The following is a 22,896-nucleotide window of genomic DNA, read 5'->3' on the forward strand; positions in this document are numbered from 1 at the left end:
TCTCTCACTTCACAGCTTTTCTGAAATAGAAATATAACAAGTAACCCCATATATTCAAAATAATGAAGAGACTACAACTAAGATCTCTACATTCTGGATTGTGCTACACCACATTCTGTCCAGCAAACACCAGCATCCCTTACCTAGCACATACACTGTGATGGGCAGACAGCACCTGGACAGGAAGGTTTTCACATTATAGCCTGAATCTTGCAAAAGGAAAGCAAGCAGGCAGAGAGCACCCCACAACCAGAAGGAGGCAAGCTAAGCAAAGAAAAGCCCTTATTTGTCAGCACTCGCTTTGCTAAGTGCTGTGTGAGGGGAGGAGGAAGCTTCTGAAATCTTTCTGGAAACTGACTTCAGCACACAATTTGGTTCTAAATTCACATGACAAATCTCATCTAGTTAAACACCGGATGGAAAACTGCAATGCATGGGAAAATCATCATTATAAAGAGGGTTTTAATAAGAGAATCAGATGAATTTGCTGCAACAGGACAGACTTACCAATAAATGAGCACGTTGCAAACAATAGTTACAAGCACAAATAACATAGATGCAAGCATTTATTTTATGTGAAGACACAGGGAACGTGAAGTACGCTGCTGTACAGATGTGATAAGGAAGGTTATGTAATGACATAAGCCAAATCCAAAGCTGTAATCTTCAGCCTTTCCTCTCGATCTAGACTGTTGGACTGGTTTTTTACTTGACTCCCACATTCTCTCTCATAGGCTTACATAATTACTACTCATGACCACTATAATTTATAGCTGTAAAAGCTTATCTCAAGACAGAGTTACGGCTGGAAGCCTAGGCAATTAACTGAAAAACATTACAGAGATATTAGAATTATTTCAGACAATGGTGCAATCTAGGTGCTGTTGCTATCTAAGCGATGCAGAGCCTTATCTAAGACTTCAGCCATTTCTGTTTGCTGGTGCAGAGCTCGAGAAGCCCTGGCTGCATCTATGTGAGAACAGCAACAAACCTCATGTCACAGAATCACAGAATGGCCTGGGTTGAAAAGGACCATAATGGTCATCTAGTTTCAATGTCAAAACCAAAGTTATCCTGTGTCAGTTGAGGCAGAAAAAAAATACTTCAAATGCACTGCATCAGAAATTAATTACTGACATTAACACATCCGTGTTACCAACTCAAAAACATTTTGTACAGCTTTTGTGTTTAAGCTTTAGAGCAGCCAAGACACAAACACTGAATCTTCATCATTCTTCACATGTAAAACACGAGGAAACGTAACAGAGTTACTGTGGGCCTCTAAGGGTCCTCAACCATCTCCCAGTAACCTCATGCTGACATTTGTTGCTTGCGTCCAAGGTGTTTTCTTTGGATGCAAAGCTTTGCTCAGTGCAGAATGTAAGCAGCTATTTACAATAAAGGAGAGCAGTGTTTTCAAACATACTTCACAGGACGTTTGATGTCGCTCCCACCAACACACTCAAATAACACTTTATTTACACAGAACTCCAGATATTGTCACTTGCCAGGTAAACTAGCTGCTGTATCTGGTATTGGACAACAGGCCAGAGCACAAGCTGAATTTGAAACCAAAGCAAGTTCTCACCCTCATGCCGAGTACCAGGAAGCCAATCTCTTCCATCAGCGGGTACTTGCTGACCTGCTGCTGGATCTTCTCTGCTGAAGCATACGGATCATAACTTTTCTGCCCTATTTTTACATCCATTATGCACGGCTTATTAAATTTACGGGTCACGTCTTCCAGTTTCAGATACGTATCTGTTGGAAAAACAAAACCTGGGTTAGCGGTGGGTCAAAGCAAAAGAAGCAGCAAAATAGCTTCTGCTGAGTTTCTGTGCAGCAGGGAGAACAAAGGACTCGTGTGATGTTGGGGCTTGCCTCTGAACACAGCCTAAGCCACGGCCGCTGGCAGCCACAGACTCTGTTAGCATTAAATCCTAAATGCCTTCTGGTTCAGAAAATATCGTATAATTTAAGTGTGCTAGCCTAGCACTCAAATTCAAATTACTGCCCGGATGAAACTCATGAGTACCTTTTATTAAGCCATTAGCATATTTTAAATCACATAAACAAGAACATACAAACAGTCTCTGCAGTAGAGATGGTGATCTCTTTTTATGTGTGAGAAGGCTAGAATTCAACCCCCTGGTTGCCTGATTTTTTTGTTTGTTTTGTCATTTTAAAAAGAACCAATGTTCCACAGTGCCTCTCTGGAAAGGCAGAAATGCGCTCATTTTTCTTCTTTCCTCCCCCCTCAGAGCACACCTATTGAGGAGAATGCTCCTCACACCCTAGCTGCCTCTAAACCATTTCCCCAGGCCCTGGGGGGGGGGAGCGGAGGCAGAATCAAAAACTCCCAATCCCTCGGAGCACCTGAAGACTTAAATCAGTGCTGAAGACCTGGTCAAACAGGTTTATGTTTTTCTCCAACATGGGTAAGAGGTTTTCCAACATGATTTATGTCACTGATTATCAAAGCACAGCAGGAAAGCCAATTCCTCCAGTGACTGCATTCAATTTGCAGGCAGAAAGCTTGCATGGGTCTCCAGCCATTGCCAGGGCACCCCATGTGCTAAGAGAAGACAGAGCATCAACGCCCTTCTCCTTCTTCATATCAGCTTCTGAAAGCCAGCTTTTATCACCCACAAACTTTACGGAAACATCCATTTTTCTTCTCAGTGCTGCCTATCCCATGAGCTTTTCATTATTGTTGTTGGGGGTTTTCTGCATTAATGAGATCTGAATGCACATGAACACTGTCTTCTTCTCCATTCCTTTAGAATAATCTAAAATGGGATCACACAAGAAAGCCAGAAACTCTGCTGTTAAAATGTAAAGAGTAAAGAGGGACAAAGTGCTTTGATTTCACAACTGTACAGTAACAGTTCTAACACAGCTTCTAATTTTGGTGTGTTTGCATTTAAATAGACTTGCTGGCATCTTTTATTTCTGTATGTTCCTGAAGCTCCACTTTCCCAGTGTGAGTAAGAAAGAACAGCAGAAAAAAAATGTTGCTATTTTAAATGCACATTGAGAATATCCATCTTTCCTTGAAGAATACCAGATACCAGGACTTTGTTCCACTCCAAGCAGTAAAACAGCATGACCAGAAGCACTCTTAAACAATGAACCTACCAAAAAAAATGTTTTTCTGTTATATAGCAAGGCAATGGGAGATGCCTTATGAGATGCGGCATCAGATCCCAGTTTGAATGCCTTGCTTTAGACCATCCCTTTTCTTCCTAGAGTCAGTTTATCAGACTCTGGCTCTGGTAAACTGACCAGACACAAACAGGCACCCAGCCCACCCCTCCAGCATGGTCCAGACCAAAGCAGCAGCTCTGGGGCCACAGCATCAGGTTCAGCTAATTAGGAAACGTGCCATGTGAACATCCATGCCCCATCACTCTCGGCCCACAGGGATGATCCCAAACACCAAATCCAGCCAAAGGACTGCAAAGTAGAATGATCCCAAAGACCAAATCCAGCCAGGGGATTGCAAACTGGAATGGCCCTAAAGACCAAATTCAGCCAGAGGACTGCAAACTGGAACGCAGCGTCAGAAGGAGAGAAGCCTACAGAGCTTGTAACTGCCAAAAATCAGGCTCCAGAGGATTTTTCTAGGAGGTTTAGATTAACAGATAAAATTAGAACAGTACCATTTGGTGCAGTAGGTGGTGACCAGACACCGAAGTATTTTGGCAGATACTCCCGCAGCTCCAGAAGAACGCTGTCGCAACAGTCAGAGTCATAAACCTGAAATAAATTAGAGAAGGGGGGGGGGGCAGATAATGAGTTTATAACGTTCATTTTATACTTCCTGTTGTCCCAGAATTAACATTTCTTACAGCCTTTGTTTTCCAAACTTTTAGGGTTTCTCTTTTGCCTTTAAAAAACAAACAAGATGAGAGTTATCAGTCTGAGATAAGCGAGCGGAATCCTTTCTTTCAGTTTTTTAAGTGGAAAAGATACATCAACTCTAAGAAAAACTCCAATGTGCTTGTTTTCATTTGCTTAACTTTTTATTTATTTACTTGTTTACAATTACTATAGGAAAAACAAGAACACTGTGGGCTTAGCAGCTGCCTTCCTGAAAGAACTGTTTCGTCACCATTCAAATGCAGCTCTGGACACTGTTACAGAATTACTTCCACCAGCTCTCAGTGCTGTTGTTTGGAGGGTTTCAAACTCCTTCCCTGGACATTATTTTTACCCCACAGAAGGTCAGGTAACAGATACTGGAGATAGCCCACAGCAGTTCTGACTAATGTGGTTTCCAGATAAACAGATCTGTACCCATACAAGTGCAGGCTGCAATATTATTATGGCACATAGGAGCCATCCCTGTGCTGCTCCCTCTGCTCTGATGCTATCAGACTGGCGTCCCACCCTGCAGCAGTTGCACACAGCAGCCCCCAGTTCTGCTCCCACTTCAGCATTCAATGGTGAAAGGTAGTTCTAACCACTGGAAGTGTGGTTAGAACATGCTGCAAAGTCAGAAGCAATGCAAAACCAAGCGCCTGAACAGAGTGCTGCAGCATTGGCTCAGCTCACTGCTTCACAACCAGAAGTTAGTCATGGTGGGGGAATACTGGGTGACAGAAGCAGTGCACATATCAATATTAGAAATCTAAGGGTTTGCATTTTGACACTTCGGGGGGGGGGAAAGCCCCAGAGCTGTGCTCCTGTCACCGTTTTATCCCACACAGCCCCAGCCACCAGCACTGCTGCAGCGTAACTCCAGGCGGAGCCTCACACAGCAGCAATACGCTAAAATTAGGCAATGCAGGTTAGTGCTAAATTTAGTTTTCAGCACAGAAACCTCAGGCAGGGCCAACTCCAACCAGCACCACGCTACAAACACAAGGTGCTGCACTCAGCATGCCTACAGGCTCTGCTGGCCCAGTGACCAGCCTGACTCGGGGTGCTGCCATACCACCAGCACCGCGCAGTGACCGGCTGGCACAACCACACGTGCACTGACTTACACTGAATCATCAAACAGCACCCATTGCTTGGACTGGAGGCTCAGGGGAGACCTTACTGCTCTCCATAATTACCTAAAGGGAGGTTGTAGTGAGCTGGGGGTTGGCCTCTTCTCTCATGTAACTGGTAATAGAACCAGAGGGAATGGCTTCAAGCTGTGCCAGGGGAGATTTCGGCTGGATGTTAAAAAATATTATTTTTCTGAAAGGGTGGTCAGGCACTGGAATGGACTGCCCAGGGAGATGGTGGAGTCACTGACCCTGGGGGTGTTCAAGAAAAGACTGGATGTTGTGTTGAGGGACATGGTTTAGTGAGAACTATCGGTGATGGGTGGATGGTTGCACTGGATGATCTTGTAGGTCTTTTCCAACCCTGGTGATTCTGTGACTGCCTCCTGGTGTCAGGCCCATCTCAGAGAACCTAAAGAGCAGGCAGAACCTCCAAAGCACACCAACACACACATTATGACACAGAGCACGGGCAGCACACTATCACCACACCCTCTGACAGCCGCTATCTCAAGCGCACAGGCTGTGGGTTAACACAAGCTGGTGTGCTGATATTCCTGGACATTAAGGCAGAAAACTTTGCTTGCCTCTGAGCTCAGCACTGCTGCTTCTCCTCAGTGACACAACACACCTTTGATAAGTGTCAGGTGCTGCCAGCAGAAGACAGTGCTCTCCCCGGGAGACCACAGCATACCTCGCTCTTACCATCTTGAAGAGGCAAAGGAAGAAAACAATTGAGTTGAAGGAGAACAGCCCCAGACAGATGGCGAGGCACAGCCCCAGCCAATACCACCTTTCACAACAGCCACACTGATCCCATTTCTGGGTCAGGACTCCCAGCACAGAGCACAAAAGCAACTTCGTGCCGTGCTTATTTTCAGACAACATCGCAAGCCCCACTTCTGCCCACTGCAGGAGCTCAGTGTGGCAGCAGCTCAGCCAGCTGATGGGGATTGCACTGCACCCAGCACTAATGCTCTTCTCTGAGGTGAATTTAGATACCACCAAGGCACAGTCCTGACAGGGAAACTGCACATAGATTTAGGACAGGACAAGAAAGAGGAAAGACTCCTGCTCCGAATTACTTTTTAATTCTCTCCCCAACAGCAGGGTTCAATTACTAAAGACTGAACAAACAACTAACAGTATGCTCCTGGGCACTTCAAGCAGTAGGATATGATAAAGACTGCCAGACAACTGGGTGTAACTGCCCAAAGTCAAGGTCAAACGGAGGAAAAGCTGCTATCTTCTAAATAGACCATCCTTAATACACTGATATCAAACATTTTTAAAGAAGGAAAACAGTAATTATTCCTTCAGTATCATCACTTCGGCATAACAGAATGAAGTAATAACCTCAGTCTCTCAAGAAGTTATCTTGCCCCCGGAAGCAGTAGTAAACTCTCTTTATAAGTTTGACATAACATACACAAAGCACTTATTTGACCTTAATATAGACCTCAATCTCAGCCCATAATATATTTACATGTCAAACAGGAATAAGCACTCAGCTAATAAAGATCAGAGCAAGTCATTTAGCATGGGCAAAAGCAAGGAAAACAGGCCTTTCAGGAATTACACCTGATCTTGTGCAGGAGAAAAGAACTTCTGCTGATGAGAAAGGGCCTCAGACAGCAACAACAGGCATTTCTGCTCCCTGCACCCAACCCAGCAGCAAGCTGCACATTCACATGTCATTCAGAATGACAAACGTAAGTGGATTTATGACTACACAATAAAAGAATCATGCATCCCAGACCCCAGAAGGTATTGCTGCTGGCAGAGCTGAGAAACTTGTTGGAGAAGAAAGGCTATCACCCACCCCAGGACAACCTTTAGAAGTAAACCACTGTACTTGTTTATATCAGCAATACTCCAACGTTACTAGAAAAGCAGCTGCTGTTTTCTGAACGTAAGAACGCCCGTTTCTTGAGCATACACTGATAAACATACGCTATTTGTTGCTTTACTGCACATAATATCTTCATCCAGCAGATCCAGAACTGCACAACTCTTCAGTGTCAGCTCAGCCAGGGTAGGTATCCCTCCTACACAGGCTACATTCTTTCAATAGCACAAACTGGAGACATAAAACGTAATCGCCTCTGGGCTAAAAAGCAAGTAAACAGGATGCTGACATTTGGAGGGCTCACAACATGACCATTACAAATTGCTGCAGCCAGCTCATAGCAAGAACGTGCCCCAGATACGTTCCATGGTGTTCAATAGTCCAATAGACACCATGAAGTCATAATTTCCAGCCACTCAGAATGTTTCAATTCCGAGGCAAATTCACCATCCCTTAACTTTTAATCCAAAGTACATTCTGTTTTGGTAAATCTGATCCAACAGATTCATCTGCTTTTTAATGCAAACAGGGGCTGCTTGGGAGAATGCAAATGTTCTTTTCCTTACTTAACACAGCAGCACAACATCGGCTCTTCTTTGTTTTGCAAAGACTGCTAATCACACAACTGGCTGAGGGAGGGCAGAACCAATGTTGAAATTCCAACAGGAAACGCCTTCTGGCTGTACAGACCTGGCTCCAAGTGCCCAGGCATAAAGACACCACCATGACAGAAACGCAGTTTCAGCGCAGTTTGCTGAAGACCATAAGAGTTGATTTAGAAAAGATTTATTTTTAAACGTGCATTTATTTTCAAGCCATTTGAACAGAAACCATGAAGTGAAAGCAGGCACATCAGTGTGACACAGCACCTTTTCTTCTTGCTCTCTGCCACCAGCTGTCCCAGAGGCAGCAGTGCTGCTGCATGCAGAGCCCCATGGTGCACACACAGCTCAGCTTCACAAGCAGTTTTTGAGGGCTCCCAGACAGCAGAGCAAAAGGAGTCACATGCTCAAATTAGCAAGTGTAAGACTTACAGATGATAGTGCAGCCTTAATTCTGTCTCCCTATGTGTACGCATTAGAACACTAACTTTAATTACCTGAGTGCACACAGCATTTCCCTTCGGACTCCTGCATCACCCAGTTATACCAGGCAAGCACGAGCGCCAGACAATTGAGGTTGAAACAGCAACTGTTAATTGAGCAATCCTTAACTGCATGGCTTCACAACTCAAAGCTCCCACTTCTTCAAAGTAGCAGCACCACACTTGGACTTGTGTCTGCAGGATTTCTTTCCTTCACTACCACTGGATCTGAGCCAGCTCTGTTTATGTTCAAAAATTCTGATACCAGAATACCAAAAGTAAAGCATTTACAAATGCTGTTACGCTACATGCTATTATAGTGAGTTACTTATTTTACTATTCAAAATAGGGCTGTCCTATACATTGTATTATAATTATTCACAGAAGATGCCTGAAGAAAGAAAATCAGGACATAAAACAAACCAGGACATATTTAAATTTCTACAGTCTGACCACGCAAATGAATTTGCAAATAAGAACAGCGTACACCCACAACAATTATATTCTTCTCCTCACATTCAAGGAAAAAAAGAAGAGAGTTACAGACAGCAGTCAGCCACCTTAACTTCCACAAAATGAAGGCTATGAAAATGAGCTTTGAAATCTCCCCCAGAATATATTTATTTGGTGATGTTTGTCAAGCTGGCCATTTTCTAGCAATGCCAAAAAAGAATTAGTCATATTTTATCCACCTCCACATGTTTTACATAAAAACATGGCTGACCCTACCAAGATGTGCAGCCTTGGGTACAGAATAATCTTCACAAGAAATGAAGCAAACACTGACCAGTTTCTGAGGCTGCAGCAGAGCTTCAAACCTTCAGCAGGCAGCAGAAGCTGACAGGCACCAGTCAGACTCAATGGCAAAGCTGAACAAACCCCACAGCAGAGCCATGACAAACAGCAGTGGATGCCACACGCAACAAGGTGCTCCAAACCCATGGGAGGTGAACTGGGTGCAGACAGACTGCCTGGTCCCCTTTTCTTTCCAGTGAGCACTTCTTGCAGAGGCAAGGCAAGAAAGGTTACTTCCCTCTTCACCAGACAGCAAACCTGCATCTTGTCTTTCAACCCACAAGATTCCCAGGCAATAGAAGATTAACAATAAAGCAAGATTAAGTTATTTACTTTACCCCCCCTGTACTCTTTGCATCTGCTGCAAGCCACCAACTGAGCACAGAACCGGGCAGTGGGCATCAGGACATTTGCAATGAGAACTGCAAAATTAGAGGTTGTGTTTCCTCACAGACCTCTTGCAACAGAGCTGAGCTTCCCTCTGCCCTCTCAAGTTCAAAACTCCTTAACACAACTAGACGTTAAGTTCAATGTCTCTTGAGGAGGAGTTGCAGTCAACAAACTAGAGAGCTCTCTGAAGTCAGAGATAATTCTTCTTTCAGGACATGGCACTCAATTTCTCAAGCACTGTAACCAAACGCAGCTTTTGGCTTTATTTCACGCTCTTAAAGAAGATATCCAGAAAAGTAGAGATGGTTGTATTTGCATTAACATCATGAACATCTGGTAAGCTTTCTAAGTAGGTCAAGAGACTCTCACATTGAATATAGTTCAAAAATACGTAGCAAAATGCATATGAAGTTCACTACTCCAAAACCAGTTCATATACAACAGAGACTGGAACAGAATTCACACTTGGCACTCCCCACCAGAAGCTGAAATTAAAAAACAACAACAACAAACATTGCCTAGCTGATAATCTGATAAGGAAGTTTCAAATCTAACACACTAAATACTTCTCCCTCTGGGGAGGGACTTTTTACAAGGGCATGTAGCAACAGGATGAAGGGAAATGGTTTTAATCTGGAAGAGAGTAGATTTAGACTAGATATTAGGAAGAAATCCTTTACGTGAGGGTGGTGAGACACTGGAACAGGCTGCCCATGAGGCTGTGAATGCCCTCTTCCTGGAAGCACTCAAGGCCAAGCTGGATGGAGCATGAGCAACCTGGTCTAGAGGGAGGTGTCCCTGCCTATAGCAAGGGGTTGGAACTACACGATCTTAAAGGCCCCTTCCAACCCAAACCATTCTATGATTCTACAGTCCTACTCAACATCTACTATTTGCCCAACAGCACTGTAGTGATGCTGTTCTGGAGTTACTCACTGCAGCAACTCAAGCTACCAGCAGTCAGAGAAATCCAGCAAATCTTAAGGCCAGTCAGTCCCTCAGCTAATTCAGACTTCCTTTGAAGGAGGCTGGTACAAGCAGTTTCTCATCTATCTTTACAGCTATTACAGCTTTGTTACTGCAACACATGAAGCAGCACAACATGATTACTGCTTTGTGTATTAAGGGAAGATACCGACCTGGTGAGAAACCAAGACCTTGAGGCATCTAAATGCTGCTAGGTGCAAAACCAAGCTGAAACGACGGTAGCGAGAGGCTTTGTTCCAAGATTTTTTTTGGAGTAAATCCAACTACTTAATGAGTTTATCACTGGGAGTACTGAAACAAAAGTAAAATGATAGAACAGGACTAAAAGGAAAAAAAGCCAGCATCACTGCCCTGCTTTCTGTGAACACTACCAAGCATCACCCTTTGTTTCTGAAAAGCAGTCTGATCATAGCTGAACAGCCATGCTAGGCAGTGACAGATAACTAGGGGTGGGAGGAACCCCGGAGCAGTTACATAGGCAAAATTTAATTTTGCATTTCAAAGAGACAGAAAGGGAAGACAAGTCCTGACAGTCATAAGTTGGATTTCTCTAACACTGCAAGAGGCAGCCCTTGCAAAGAGCTTACAGTAGCACTGCCCTGAAGGTGAAGCTTCACAGTGGTTTAAACCAAATCAGGCCTGGGCTGCCACAACCCCAGAATCATTTTCATCCCATCCCTATAGCAGCATTTGGAGTCCCACACACTTCTGCCCTATGCGAAACTGGAAGTTACAGAACCAGCCCACGTGCTCCTTTCACTCATCTGCTGGATGAGCTCATCAGCTGCTTCCCCAGCCTGCAAACAAACCCCTGCTCACCACTGGCAAGAAAGGAAAGAAGCAGCGCTGCACCTGGGACAGAACACAACAGGAAGGGGAAGATAAAAAAAAAAAAAAAAACAGTAATAACAGCATTTAAAAACCCCAGCAAGCCTTCCAGCATAGTCTGTTACAGTAAGGCAGAGGGAAAACAAAATCCAGGTACATGGTGAGCCAAGTAATTCACTTTGCTCTGTCTTCAAGAAGAAGGGCTCTGTTCATCATAAGTGAATTGAAACTTCTCTGAAATATTTCATTAAGTCTGAAAAAGTTCCTGCTTGCACAGCCCTCTAGCACAGCAAGAACATCATACTGCAACTTAAACCAATTTAGTATCCTGTGGATATGCACATTAAAACCATACTTTGTTGCTTCATTTCCAGCATTATCTACTCTCTGCAGAAATCTCCCTTAAAATCAAGTTGATGAGAGAACAGGACTTATTTTCCTGCTTGCTCAAGCTGCATGGACTGCAGACTACTTGGTCTGTTACTAACTCCACCCAGTAGTGCCTTGCTAGCATCAAATTGCAATAATGGCCTCTTACTGTCTCCCCTTATGAGTCTTTCTTAGATTTATTAAAGGGAATTGTAGATTATTGCGTGACACACAATGTAAAAGGAGTACAAAGAACAGATGCTCAGCAGAATCTCCTGGGTTCATTTTCTACTGCAGAGCATGTCCCACCCAGACTTGTTTTTGCTTCAGGGTCCAAGACTCACAAAAGTTTGTCACACTTAGTAATTCTTACTGTCCTAGTATAGGAGGCTATGAGTGATCTGAAATACAAAAAATCTGAGAGCTCATAAGATAGTGGGAGGAACTCAGCAGACTCTCTGTGCTCATCCTCTGTTCTCCTTCATTTGTTGTTATTTAGAAAACAAACAAATACAAGTGGCAAGTAGTTCATAATTTGGTCAAAAAGTCATTTCCTTCTCATTAGGTCAAGAGTACTGCATGTCCTTCCTCTTACTACAATGCCACTGCCTAGGCTCATGGTTTCGAGTGCAGAAGAGATGGACACAGTCAGGTCAGTTTCACACATTGGCTGGGAAACCTAAATTTGCTTATATCCTCAACAAAACAGAATGCCTCCAGGACAGCTTCACAGCTGGAGATGATGCCAAAGGCAGAAAGGGAGTGTATCAGAACATGTCCACTATATTTGCAAGTAGCTAATTTGTAATACTTCAGTATTACAAATCACCTCTTCAAAAGACACAGAAGACCCAAATGAGGCCAAGGATAACAGCTCAGGATACTGAGCTTCAGCTCTAAATGCAATAATGAAAGGTTTGAGCAAGGCACTGTGTCGCTCAAATGCAACATTAAGAGAACTGTGCATGCTATTTCTTGAAGCTTTGTCCATACAGAACTTGCAACCAGAACCTTAGCTGGAGACTCGATCACAGGATAAGGATATTTTAGTACACAATAGCTGCACTACAGCCATCACCCACTCCTTTTTCAGTCAAGAGTTATCATCTGAATCAAGACTATAAAACTAGTTAGCTGAGTTTACAAAACAGGGTAATTCATCCTGAAGCAAGGCATAGTTTCCCTCCCCGATCCCCGTCTTCTGTCACTAGCAGAGAACAGTTTACAGAACACAGGCTGCCTTATCGTGATTTGTGCTAGATAGGCTGGAAGAAGGCTGAGCATTATGAGTCAGTTCTTGCAACTCTGTGCAAAAGCTTCCAGGCCAAAACACATCTTTCAGGCTGCTGGCTTGACTTTATGCCATGGAGGGGGAGGGAAGTTGCTAGAAGTCTTCTGCACTGCCTGAAGCTGCGTGAATGCTAATTAAAATTAGGCGATGAAAAAGGAAAAAGAAAAAAAAAAAACAAAAAACAAAGCATTAAGCTGCAATGAAGAGCTCTATCAGGTTATTGAGAATTAAATAAGGATAAGATTACTGATGGTGGTCCGAACGGGCAAAATTCCTGCTTCTCCTTCTCTGTAACCACAGGAGCACGAGGAATATTCAGGCACTCGGTAATTCTCTAACACTCACGCATTATCCTCTGCTCACAAACTCAGATTAACAGTTACAAGGGAGACAAAAAAGCTGCACAAACAGTATCAATTCTTCCTTGTGTCTAGGCTGTAAAAACGAGTTACTAAGTTCTTCAGAGGAAAGAGCACACAAAGACAGGTCATCACCCTATTGAAAGTTACACTATAATGCACCCAACAAAAGTTCACAATAACAATTGTGCAGGCAACCATGAAACCATGACTTCCTAGCTTTCAAGCGCCCGACTCTAACATAAACTTCTGTTACATGTTGGAGTTATTTGCGTCTCTTACATCCTGGCTTTGTTTTCAAGACATGTAACAAGAGTGAAAAACAATTTCTATTATCTACAGTGGTAAATGCTTCCTTGCATTCACATTATATGACAGCAGGGCTTGAACTCTGAACTTCCAGACAACTGCCAGAGCAGTTAGCAGAGTCTTGAACTAGCAATGGGATGAAGATCTGTTCTCCAGAAGGGCCAGATAACCGCTGCAATTACCTTTTCCCAACTCTACATGGGGTCAATCAGCTCTCAGTTCCCAGTCAATCAGGTAAAGAGGCGACCGGATTGGAGCTGGGAAAAGGAGAGCCCAGCCTGCCTTTTACTCCAATCCCCCAAAATCACAGACGTGACCTCTGGGACAAGAGCATGTGAGAATTAGGGTGGACTTGCCTTACCACAGCCTTGGAAACATATGTAATGTAGGTAATGTTATATGGAGCCCTGATGTGGCAACATCACAAGCACCAGCTATGACAATTCTGACATGCATCTGCTAGCAAAGAGGAAAAAGAATGTTAACTGTTGGAAGTTGTCCAAGCTGCAAGAACTTTATCAGATAGGACAGTTTTCAAAAAGCAGAACAAGGGGAGGAAGGTATACTTCTTGAACCCCAAGCACCATGCAGTTACTGTAGGAGAGCAAAAGGGCACTTCAAATAAAAGTTTATGGGCACATTTATTGATCCATTGACTATAAAACCCTTGTTTATTAGCTAGTCAGTTACCAACCTTTAAAACTGCAGTACACCACGTTCAAAGCAGGTACACATGGTAACAGAGGTCTATGGCCAAATGAAGCCAATGTCAGAAATCAGAACTGAAGGAGCTCTCACTTTAAATCGCCCAGCAACCTTCCTTTGTCCTGTCGCATGCAAGAAGAGAAGCTCTCCATCTCATACTGCTAAACACAGAGCTTCTAGGAAAGCGTAGCTGGGAAGCTAGCTTCAACAACTGTAAATTCTCTTCCTCAGCTTTAAATATTTGCTGTCCAAGATCTATCCTTGTGGGCCTACAGAAGCAGCTGCCCTATTTAAAGCACGACATTCCAGCTTCCTCCCCCTCTTCACGGCACCAACGGGACAGCGGATTCTGCAGAGCTACATTCTTGATGTGACAAATGAATAAAAACCCTCTACTGAACATGATAGCTCTTAAATAGTAGAGGAGAGTTATGTTAGCACACAGTGCTCTTGGGTACAGCCTGGCACTTTAAAACAAGAGCTGTGTTCCGAGCAGAGCACAAAGATTTCACCTCACCCAGAGACTGTGTTGACCTTTCCCAAGCACGCTTGGTTCACAGATCCCAACTCACCTGCCTGAAGGGATGCAGTCAGAGGTTCAACAGGCTTCTTCCCTTCCCTCCTTCCCTCTGCTAACACTGCTGAATTAAATCAGACTGTTTCAGCATGTACACATGCACTGGCATAAAGCAGGCTGAATTAAAATACTGAAATAGACTGAGAAGTAGCCTGCTTTTATGGATTCCTAGGTACGCACGTGTAGGCAGCCAGCACGATCACACGGTGCCCTGCAGCAATTCACTTTCTTTCCTGGAAACAGGTCACCACTACATCATCTATTAGGATGAATTTTCAAGCACCACTGTGTTTCTGCCTCCACATCTGTGTGCTGCAGCCTCCCAAAACTCCTCTAAAAGCAGTCCTTTGCAGCACCTCTGCCTACACCTCCTCAGCAAGCAGTCTACATTAGACGGAAACAACCCATCATCAGTGCAGACACTCCTCAAAAAAAACTGCAACCACTCTCTTACAATTACTTCTTGCTCGTGTCTACAGAAAACAAAGTATTTGGTGGCTATTCAAGGCTTAAAAAAAAATAAATTCAATCAATTCTTTAATCAGGTAATGGTACTAGAAGACTTGCTAAAACACTTAGTGGCTATGCAGCATACTAAGTTCACACCCTCAGGTACAGGAAGGGAGTTTGCAGGAGCAAAAACAGATGTTATTAATCTGATAATTATTGACATTTACAGAATTCAATACAAAGTGGCCATTACTACTGGAAAAATCAAGCTCCAATGACAAGTTAAGCTTACTATATTTATCAAATTATTAGCAACAGCTACAAACAGCTTTCTACAAACAGCTTTTTACTCTCATTTTATCACAAGAGCAACTCATGATGATAAACTTGTTATAGTCTATTTTTCCCCTACCTCAGAACACAGAATTAATTACATTTTTTTTATTATAAGGGTGGCAAAGCATTGATACAGGCTGCCCAGAGAAGTGGTGTCCCTGCAGAGGGATCAGGCTGGATGAGGCTCTGAGCTCCTGATGGAGCTATGGGTGTACCTGTTCACTGCAGGGACTTGGACCGGATGGCCTTTCAGGGTCCTTTCCAAATGTAACCATTCTACGATTCTGTGATTTCCCCATCAGTAGAGAATGTCTGTATTCCTCTAATAGAGGAAAAATTTGGTATATTTGATCAAATAACCTTCTAAGGAAGAAGAACAGTATTTACGTTTACTTTTTTTTTTTTTTTTTTTTTCTCCTCCTCCTCCCTCATCTTTTTTTTTTAACTGCCGAACTGAAAACATCAGGGAAACAGAAGGATAAACTAATGGCAGTCTGAGTAGGGATTATTAGAGATTCTCCAGTTTTCCACTCTGACAGAAACAGATTCTTCCAATGCCATCCACTTCTGAGCAGGCTGCCATAAGCATCATAGATTCAGATCACTATTAGCATTCTGCACCACAGAGTTTTGCTGAAGTTTCCCGTAGCTCAAGCACACAATACTGCAGGGAGCTCATTCTGTTGGGCTGTACCGGCTAGCACTCCACTCTGTGCTCAGAAGACAATATCCCTCACGTGCCCAACAGGAACAAACTCCTGGTGTTTTGCTGATGCAGGCAGCATCATCTTGCTACATGAACTGCAACGGTTCCCAATGGCTCCAGATGAGGTGGTTTGCTTCACCTACAAGTGAAGAAGGGCTTCTTTCTGGCCCAGGTAACTGATCACATCAATACAGAGAAAATAGTTAAATGCGCCTATGAAGCCATAGGTGCTGAAGTGAAAAGATAGCATGATTAACCTGCATACAGTCAGAGGGAACTTTCTGGTATGATGTTATCAACAGACCGTCTAGTCCTGGTGAAGTGACAGTCTGGGACTCTTTTGGTTCATACACCTCATGGTGCAATAGATACAACTAATGAAGGCTCCAGCAGAGAAGACCTGAGGAACAACTTTCAGATCTACTCCAGCTCTGCCCTCACAGAACACATCAACTCCCCCACCCCAGCAGGCTTTAAACAATCTGGAAAGATTTTGCCCTCCAACTTGACACTATTTCTATTCCACCTGCTTCCAGAAGATAACCTCAACGTAAGTTTATCTAGAAGCGCTCTTGTTTCATTTCTGCACTGCTTCTCATTACCTTCTCTACCTGACTGCCTTGTAAACAACTCCTTGTCTCAAAGAGTGGTAAAATTTTCCTTCCCCCATTCTCTGGAGGCTCATTAGCCTATCCCAGGGTAATCAAGTCTCCTCACAGACCAGAAGTGCAGTGAGCTAAGTCACCAAAATGGGGCAGTCCTGCTGCTGTTCTTATTGCTTATAAGCTTAACTGACAGAAAACTTCCAACAAGTCAACAAGTATTCATCCACATCTGGAAAGCACCAGCATAGCGTAAGATAAATGGCTAAACAGGAGGAAAAGCCTTTCCCTCTCGGCAGCAATAAACTATTGTATCAACACAAGCTGAATGCAAGACAGCATACCTTACACTGAAACCCACAACCTGCAGTAATCCTCATCTCGTTAGAAATATATGGAGTGCTTAGGTATCTACACTTGGCACCATGTGGTTCTAGCCTGAGAGCAAACATGAAAGCAATTAATCATTGAGGAGCTGGAAATCCCCAAGATCTTTCTCCTGTACTTTCACCTATACAGCACATAAGTATTTTCTCTCCTTCCCTTCTCCCACAGAACGGCATCCTAGTCCTTGCACAAGCAATCGTGCACACATCCTTTCCTCTCCCCATCATTCCTCAAGAATTGCCCCTTTTCCAGATGGCTCACAAACAAAAAACATTCGGTGTCAGAAGTGACACGGCAAGGCTCCAGAAGAGAAACTCTCAGTAGCATTAAGACCCAATTCCTTCCCCTACAACAGGCTCTAGTAACAACGGCACCCTTACTTCAAGTTTTTGTCAAGGGTCTTGCTCACAGCTTGTCACTAGATCTAAGCAACAGGCAAGCAACAAAGCTTGTGCTGAGAGAGGTTAACATCTAAGTCATGGTCAAGCTTACTGCTCTTGCTCTCTGGCTTTAGATAGCAATAGTACTTGAGGATTCCACAGATTAGTAACCATCCTGGCACTCAGAGGCATCTGTTTAAGCTTTCTTCTTCTACTCAAGAGTTGCCATTCAACCTGGATTGTATGATTCTCAACCTGACCTAAATGAGAGTCACCAGGAAACCTCAGAGAAATATTTACTTCTAGGTTTAACTGGCTCCCGCTGAGCTCCTTACTAACTCAAGAGCTGCTGTTTTGTCTAACAGTCCTATCTTGGGAATTATCAAATAACACTACTATGCAAACACACCGTTAGCTTACAGTATGTAGCTCAGCCAGTTTTACATGAGATATTTCCACAAAACACATAACATCTTCAGTAGCTTACATCAATAACCTTCCAAAAAAAAAAAACAAAAAACAAAACAAAAAAAAACAAACCACAGAACAAAAAGAGAGTCTCAAGGCTCCTCTTTCATCTTGCATGAAGATTTCTGCAGTTATTTGTACACGTAAAAGGGATGACATATCAAGATAATAATAAAAAAACATGATAAACTGCAATGGGCAGATGGCTGGTAAGGAAACAAGACCGTAAAAACAGTTCACCTGCAAGTAAGATAACCAGCAACAGCTTTCCTGGTGTGTGCTATCCAAGTTACTGATAAAGCCAACTGGAGATGAGCAACAGACTTGGTTCACAAGGAAAATACAACAAACTGAAGTTGAAGCAGTTGGAGAATTGCTCTTTTTATTGACATTTTAAAGGAACTAGGTTTTAACACGGTGAACAGGCAATACTTAAAGCAACAAAACCAGACTGGATGGGCAGGTAAAAGACTAGATTTTAGATGCAACCAAATCCAAGACAGTCAGCAACATGAGAAAGAAAACAATGGGATCCCACACACCACTCCTCATTCACAGATGAAGATCACAGGAGGCTTTTTAATCAAGTCTCGGATATTATGAAAACTCTGATGTCCCATGAGCAAATAAGCACAGGGATATAGATTGAAAGGACAAAGTTCTAGACAGCGTAGACACTGTGACAAGACTGTCAGTGATGTACCATTCAGATATTCAGATTACACTTCTACAACAGCAGCAATAAAATAGACTCAACATGAAGAACAGCCACCTCAACCAGGTGGACCCTCACCTTGTTGTAGAACTCCAGCTCTCTGGGACCTCGAGGTGGGGGCTGCAGCTGCTTCAGAACAGTCCCATCTGGATGCTGCAGTATACCTAGAAGAGAAGCATTTCCTTTAGGGACAGGTTTTAAGAGAGAGAGCTTTCATTTCTTTCAGAAATGGCAAACGCAGATCACAGACAGCCTATTTGTTCAGTTGTACTGTATTCAGTAGAGAACAGCACAGTAGAGAAGAAATTGGCAGCTCCCACACAAAGCCCTTAGCAGAGGTTTGCTTGCATTCCTCTTTTTCTAGCCATCAGATGACTTTCCACATCTAACTCTGCTCAAGGCCAACACAGTAACAGGGAACTGTCATGAACAGTTCCACCCAAAAAAAACATTCAGTTGACTATGGAAGATTATACAGACACTCCCTTTTTAAATAACTGATAAGTTCCTTTTCCAGCAACACTTAGAAGTTAAAGGAGCTGGTGCTAAGTTTAACACATTTCTCACGAGCTTACACTACATGGCCCATAGACATATTTCTATACAAGCAGCATTGAAAGAGCACTTCTACCTTAATGGAAGTAACATCCCTGTAGCACTTCACACTAGCTAGATACTAGTGTTTCTATCACCCATACTTAGAACCCAACATTGAGAGCTTCATCTCAGCCAGGCAACCATTTTCTTCACGATCCCAAAGAAGTACAACATCCTCCCCAGCCAGCCTTGGCCACTCTGCTGCATGAGAAACTCAGTATTGGAAGAGACGGACAACAATGGAGAAAAGCAATTGCATCTCCATGAAACATTCTAAGTTTCAGCATCACGAGGCACAGGGGAAAAGGAAAATCGACTTCTGGAATAGAAATTTCCTCCTTGGATTTAACCATAGCTTTTCATAGAGTAATTTATTTTGTTTAAAAGGAAGATAAATATACGTCAACTGTATCCAAAATAAGTTTCGTCTCCAGCTTACCACTTGAGAGGAGAAGCAGCACAACAAGCCAGGCACTTCATGCCCCCAAAAACAGTTTGCACTTGTAACAGCAATTATTTTCACCTTTTGGAAAGCATAATATCTGAATGGCCTCTGTTGTGCAGTCTTGCAAACAAAACAAGATCTGCAGAGCCCCAGATACTTACTGTAAAACAACCGCAACATACAGAAGTTGTTCGTTAGTTGGCTAAGCCAACCGACAGAGCGGTTTTAAGAATTTGTGTAGAATGACACTCAAGTCGCTTGCCAAAAGCTGGGCTTTGTACTGTTTTTTCAGTTCTGGAAACCATACAACACTGTCACATCTTCAAGACACAACAGCTTCACCCTGCACCCTTCCACATGTGCCAGAAAGCACTTAGCAAAGCGCACAAAGTTTCTGCATGACATGACATGTTTTGAATGAGTTACTTAAAATCACAGTGATAAAAAAGGTTTTATAACACACCTCAAACATTAGCACTAGTGATAAGACAAGGCAGAAAGACCAGGCAACCGTTTCTAGAAGTAGAACCCCTACACTGCCCTATTGGCAAAGAGAAACCCGGACTCTGAAGACAAATTAGTCTAAGTACTTTCCACCAGAACACTGTGCTTTGGATCCAGGTGGATGACAAGAGATTAATGTAACATGATGTTGGCTGAAGTCCTCTCGTACTCTGGATTTCTTGACAGAATAGAGCTCCTTCCCTGCATCTGCAAGAGAGACATGCTGGAAATCAAAAACTCATCTTTCAGCACCCCCCTCAAAATCCAAAACTTCTCCTGATCTACAACAAGAGATACCACCACCTGCAGATCATGGTAACATAAGCACACCGGTTGTGGCTCCACCTGTTTTGCACATATGCACTCTAAAAGGTAGCTCATCTCATCAGCTCCTGCCTCCTTCTTCCTGCCTATGGAATAAAGCCACAGCCCAAAGCCCGGTAGCTTAAGTACTACAAGATTTGCTCTCTTTGTAGAAGGCAGTAATGAACAGTGCGTTCAGCCACAAGTCACTCCTAATGCCCAAAAGTCTGATACATGTGGTGCTGGGAGGATGCCGGAGCCCTTCTTTTGCACAGCAGTGACAGTTACAGCCACAGAAAGTAAATGGAAAAGGGAAAGGTTATTAGAAAGGAAGAGAACTGATGGCTGAGACTTTTTAAGGTGTACTTCAACAAACAAACAAACAAACTAACAACAAATAAACACTGTGGATACCTTTAAGTCCTCCATATGTTTGTATGTGGGGACAGTAGGGAAGTCAACCACAGAGAACAACAGTGACACACAGGAAGAAGCTTGGCAAAAGAAGGAAGGCTCCGAGTTTCAACCAGCAAACAGTTCAAAGACAACTGACAGGGGTACATCCTTCAAGGCACATTTGCCATGTTTTGTAGTAACAGAGGTATCCAAATGAAGAGGAGTACTGGTTTTATATTTTTCATTTTTTAAAATGGTGAAGTTTTAATAGGGTAGGAAACAGCAGAACAGAAAACTGGAGGAAGGGCAACTACTGCAGGAAAAGACAAAAAAACAGTAATGGAGAAGGTACAATACACACTGGTCTCCTTACACAGGCTTTCAATCATCACAGATTCCAGTGCACAGATCACAGCCCAGATCATTGTGGCCCTGCGTGTGGTAGGGAAACTAGACACACATGATCCTTGAGGTCCCTTCCAACCCAGGCCATTCTGTGATCATCTGTGATGTTCCTTGTCAGTGCTATCAGTAACTACACACATCTGGCCACCAGCTGCATAACAAAGACACTATGGGAGCAGCACTGTGGACTTATATATGACCCTGTATCTTTAGTATCTTGACTGCCTGTACTCCTACAAACATCATCTGTGAAGACACAGAATGAGAAGATTCGGTTACAAAAATAAGAGGGTTGTGCATATCACAGAGCAGCTTTGATCTTCACTAAAACATGAAACTCAAGTTCCTAAGGTGAGATCAGTGGGGGTAGTACCCCTGCAAGGAAATGTGAGCCCAGCTCTTAGGCTGTGGCTTTATCTGATTCATTTGAGCTGTGCCCACAGTATAGTTACCGCACCACCCAGGTGACAACAGTGATAAGAAGTGACGTGCCTAAGGTGAGTCCTTTTTGCCCGACCCCACCCCACACTACAGAATACAATAAGTGAAGCAGATGTACAGGAACCTCTGTACCCCCTTGACATCTATTGCAGAAGAGGCAGGGAATGAGAATTACCCAGCTGTGCAAATTACTGGATGTGCCTTGAGCATAAGCTGCAGATAAGGCCAGCTCACGGTGCCATCAGTGCTGCAATTCCACCCAATGACAGCAAAGGGCCGGAAAGTTCAGCACTTGGCCTGCTCAGCTTCTATGGGCAGGGTTCAGAGACAGCCTAACAGCGTGTTCCCCTTACAGCTGTTTTCAAAGGTCACCCTGGAAGCTGAATGGATGCGTAGCGCGTACTCCACTCCAAAGTGGCTCAAAGGCAGGAGTTATACCCGACGTGATGTCTGGGAAGGGTGAGAGCACCCTTTGACAATGCTGGCTCTGCACAGACCGCGGCCTCTGCTGAAAAGAACCTTTATCGGAAGGGCCAGCGCCTCTGAAATCAGAATGAAAATCAAGAGCCGGTGGAAATATGCTTCAGTAAACACTATATCATCACAGCATCTGTACCACTGTGCTGCTCTGGGTTTGCTCACAGCACCGAGTCGGTAAGCACCCCACAAGTCGTCCCTTTCCACCTGAACTCACACACACGTTCGCAGAGCAGCGCTTGGAAGCAGCTCAGCCACTCTGGACACGCTCCGGCCCGGAGGCCGCCTGCGGCCGCCGTTCACATCTAGCAGGCCTGCAGCATGTCTCCCCTCGCTTCCACCTGTTAAGGCATCAGCTCAACGCGAGCCGAACCACGGCCGCCAGGAGCCCGCCGGCTCTGCAGAACGACCAGAAGAGCGGGGAACCAGCCCGGCGCGCTCGGATCCCCCCACCGGAGGCAGCAGCGCCGGCACCCCGCGGCCCGACCGCCCCGCCGCCGTTACGTAACCGCGCGCAGCACCGACCCCGAGATGCCGCGCCGCTCCCGGACGCAGGTGGGCACCGATGCGAGGTGAACGGCGGCCCGCCGCCCCCCGGCCCCGCTCACCGCCTTTATCCTTGCCGTACATGTGCCCGGCCACCTGGTGCGACAGCGGCACGCAGCCGTTCAGACCCCGCCGCCGGCCCCCCGCCGCCGCCGGCAGCACGGCCACCGCGGGGCTCGGGGCGGCGCCTCCCGCCTG

The 22,896-nt window shown here is 44.2% G+C and overlaps 1 protein-coding gene across 1 annotated transcript in view; it reads right to left on the reverse strand.

The window, feature by feature from the left end:
- IPMK (inositol polyphosphate multikinase) overlaps positions 1 to 22,896 on the reverse strand; it is a 36,877-nt gene that overhangs the window by 5,987 nt on the left and 7,994 nt on the right. The window contains exons 3-6 of the mRNA XM_042863125.1: positions 22,761 to 22,893; positions 18,663 to 18,748; positions 3,663 to 3,759; positions 1,589 to 1,761 (exon numbers count right to left, since the gene is read on the reverse strand). Coding sequence (XP_042719059.1) covers positions 1,589 to 1,761; positions 3,663 to 3,759; positions 18,663 to 18,748; positions 22,761 to 22,893 — 489 coding nt within the window. The remainder of the gene's footprint in view (positions 1 to 1,588; positions 1,762 to 3,662; positions 3,760 to 18,662; positions 18,749 to 22,760; positions 22,894 to 22,896) is intronic.

Source organism: Lagopus leucura, unplaced genomic scaffold (assembly GCF_019238085.1).
Source record: "Lagopus leucura isolate 7727_CA_CO unplaced genomic scaffold, USGS_WTPT01 Super-Scaffold_739, whole genome shotgun sequence".
In the NCBI taxonomy this organism is placed as follows: Eukaryota; Metazoa; Chordata; class Aves; order Galliformes; family Phasianidae; genus Lagopus; species Lagopus leucura.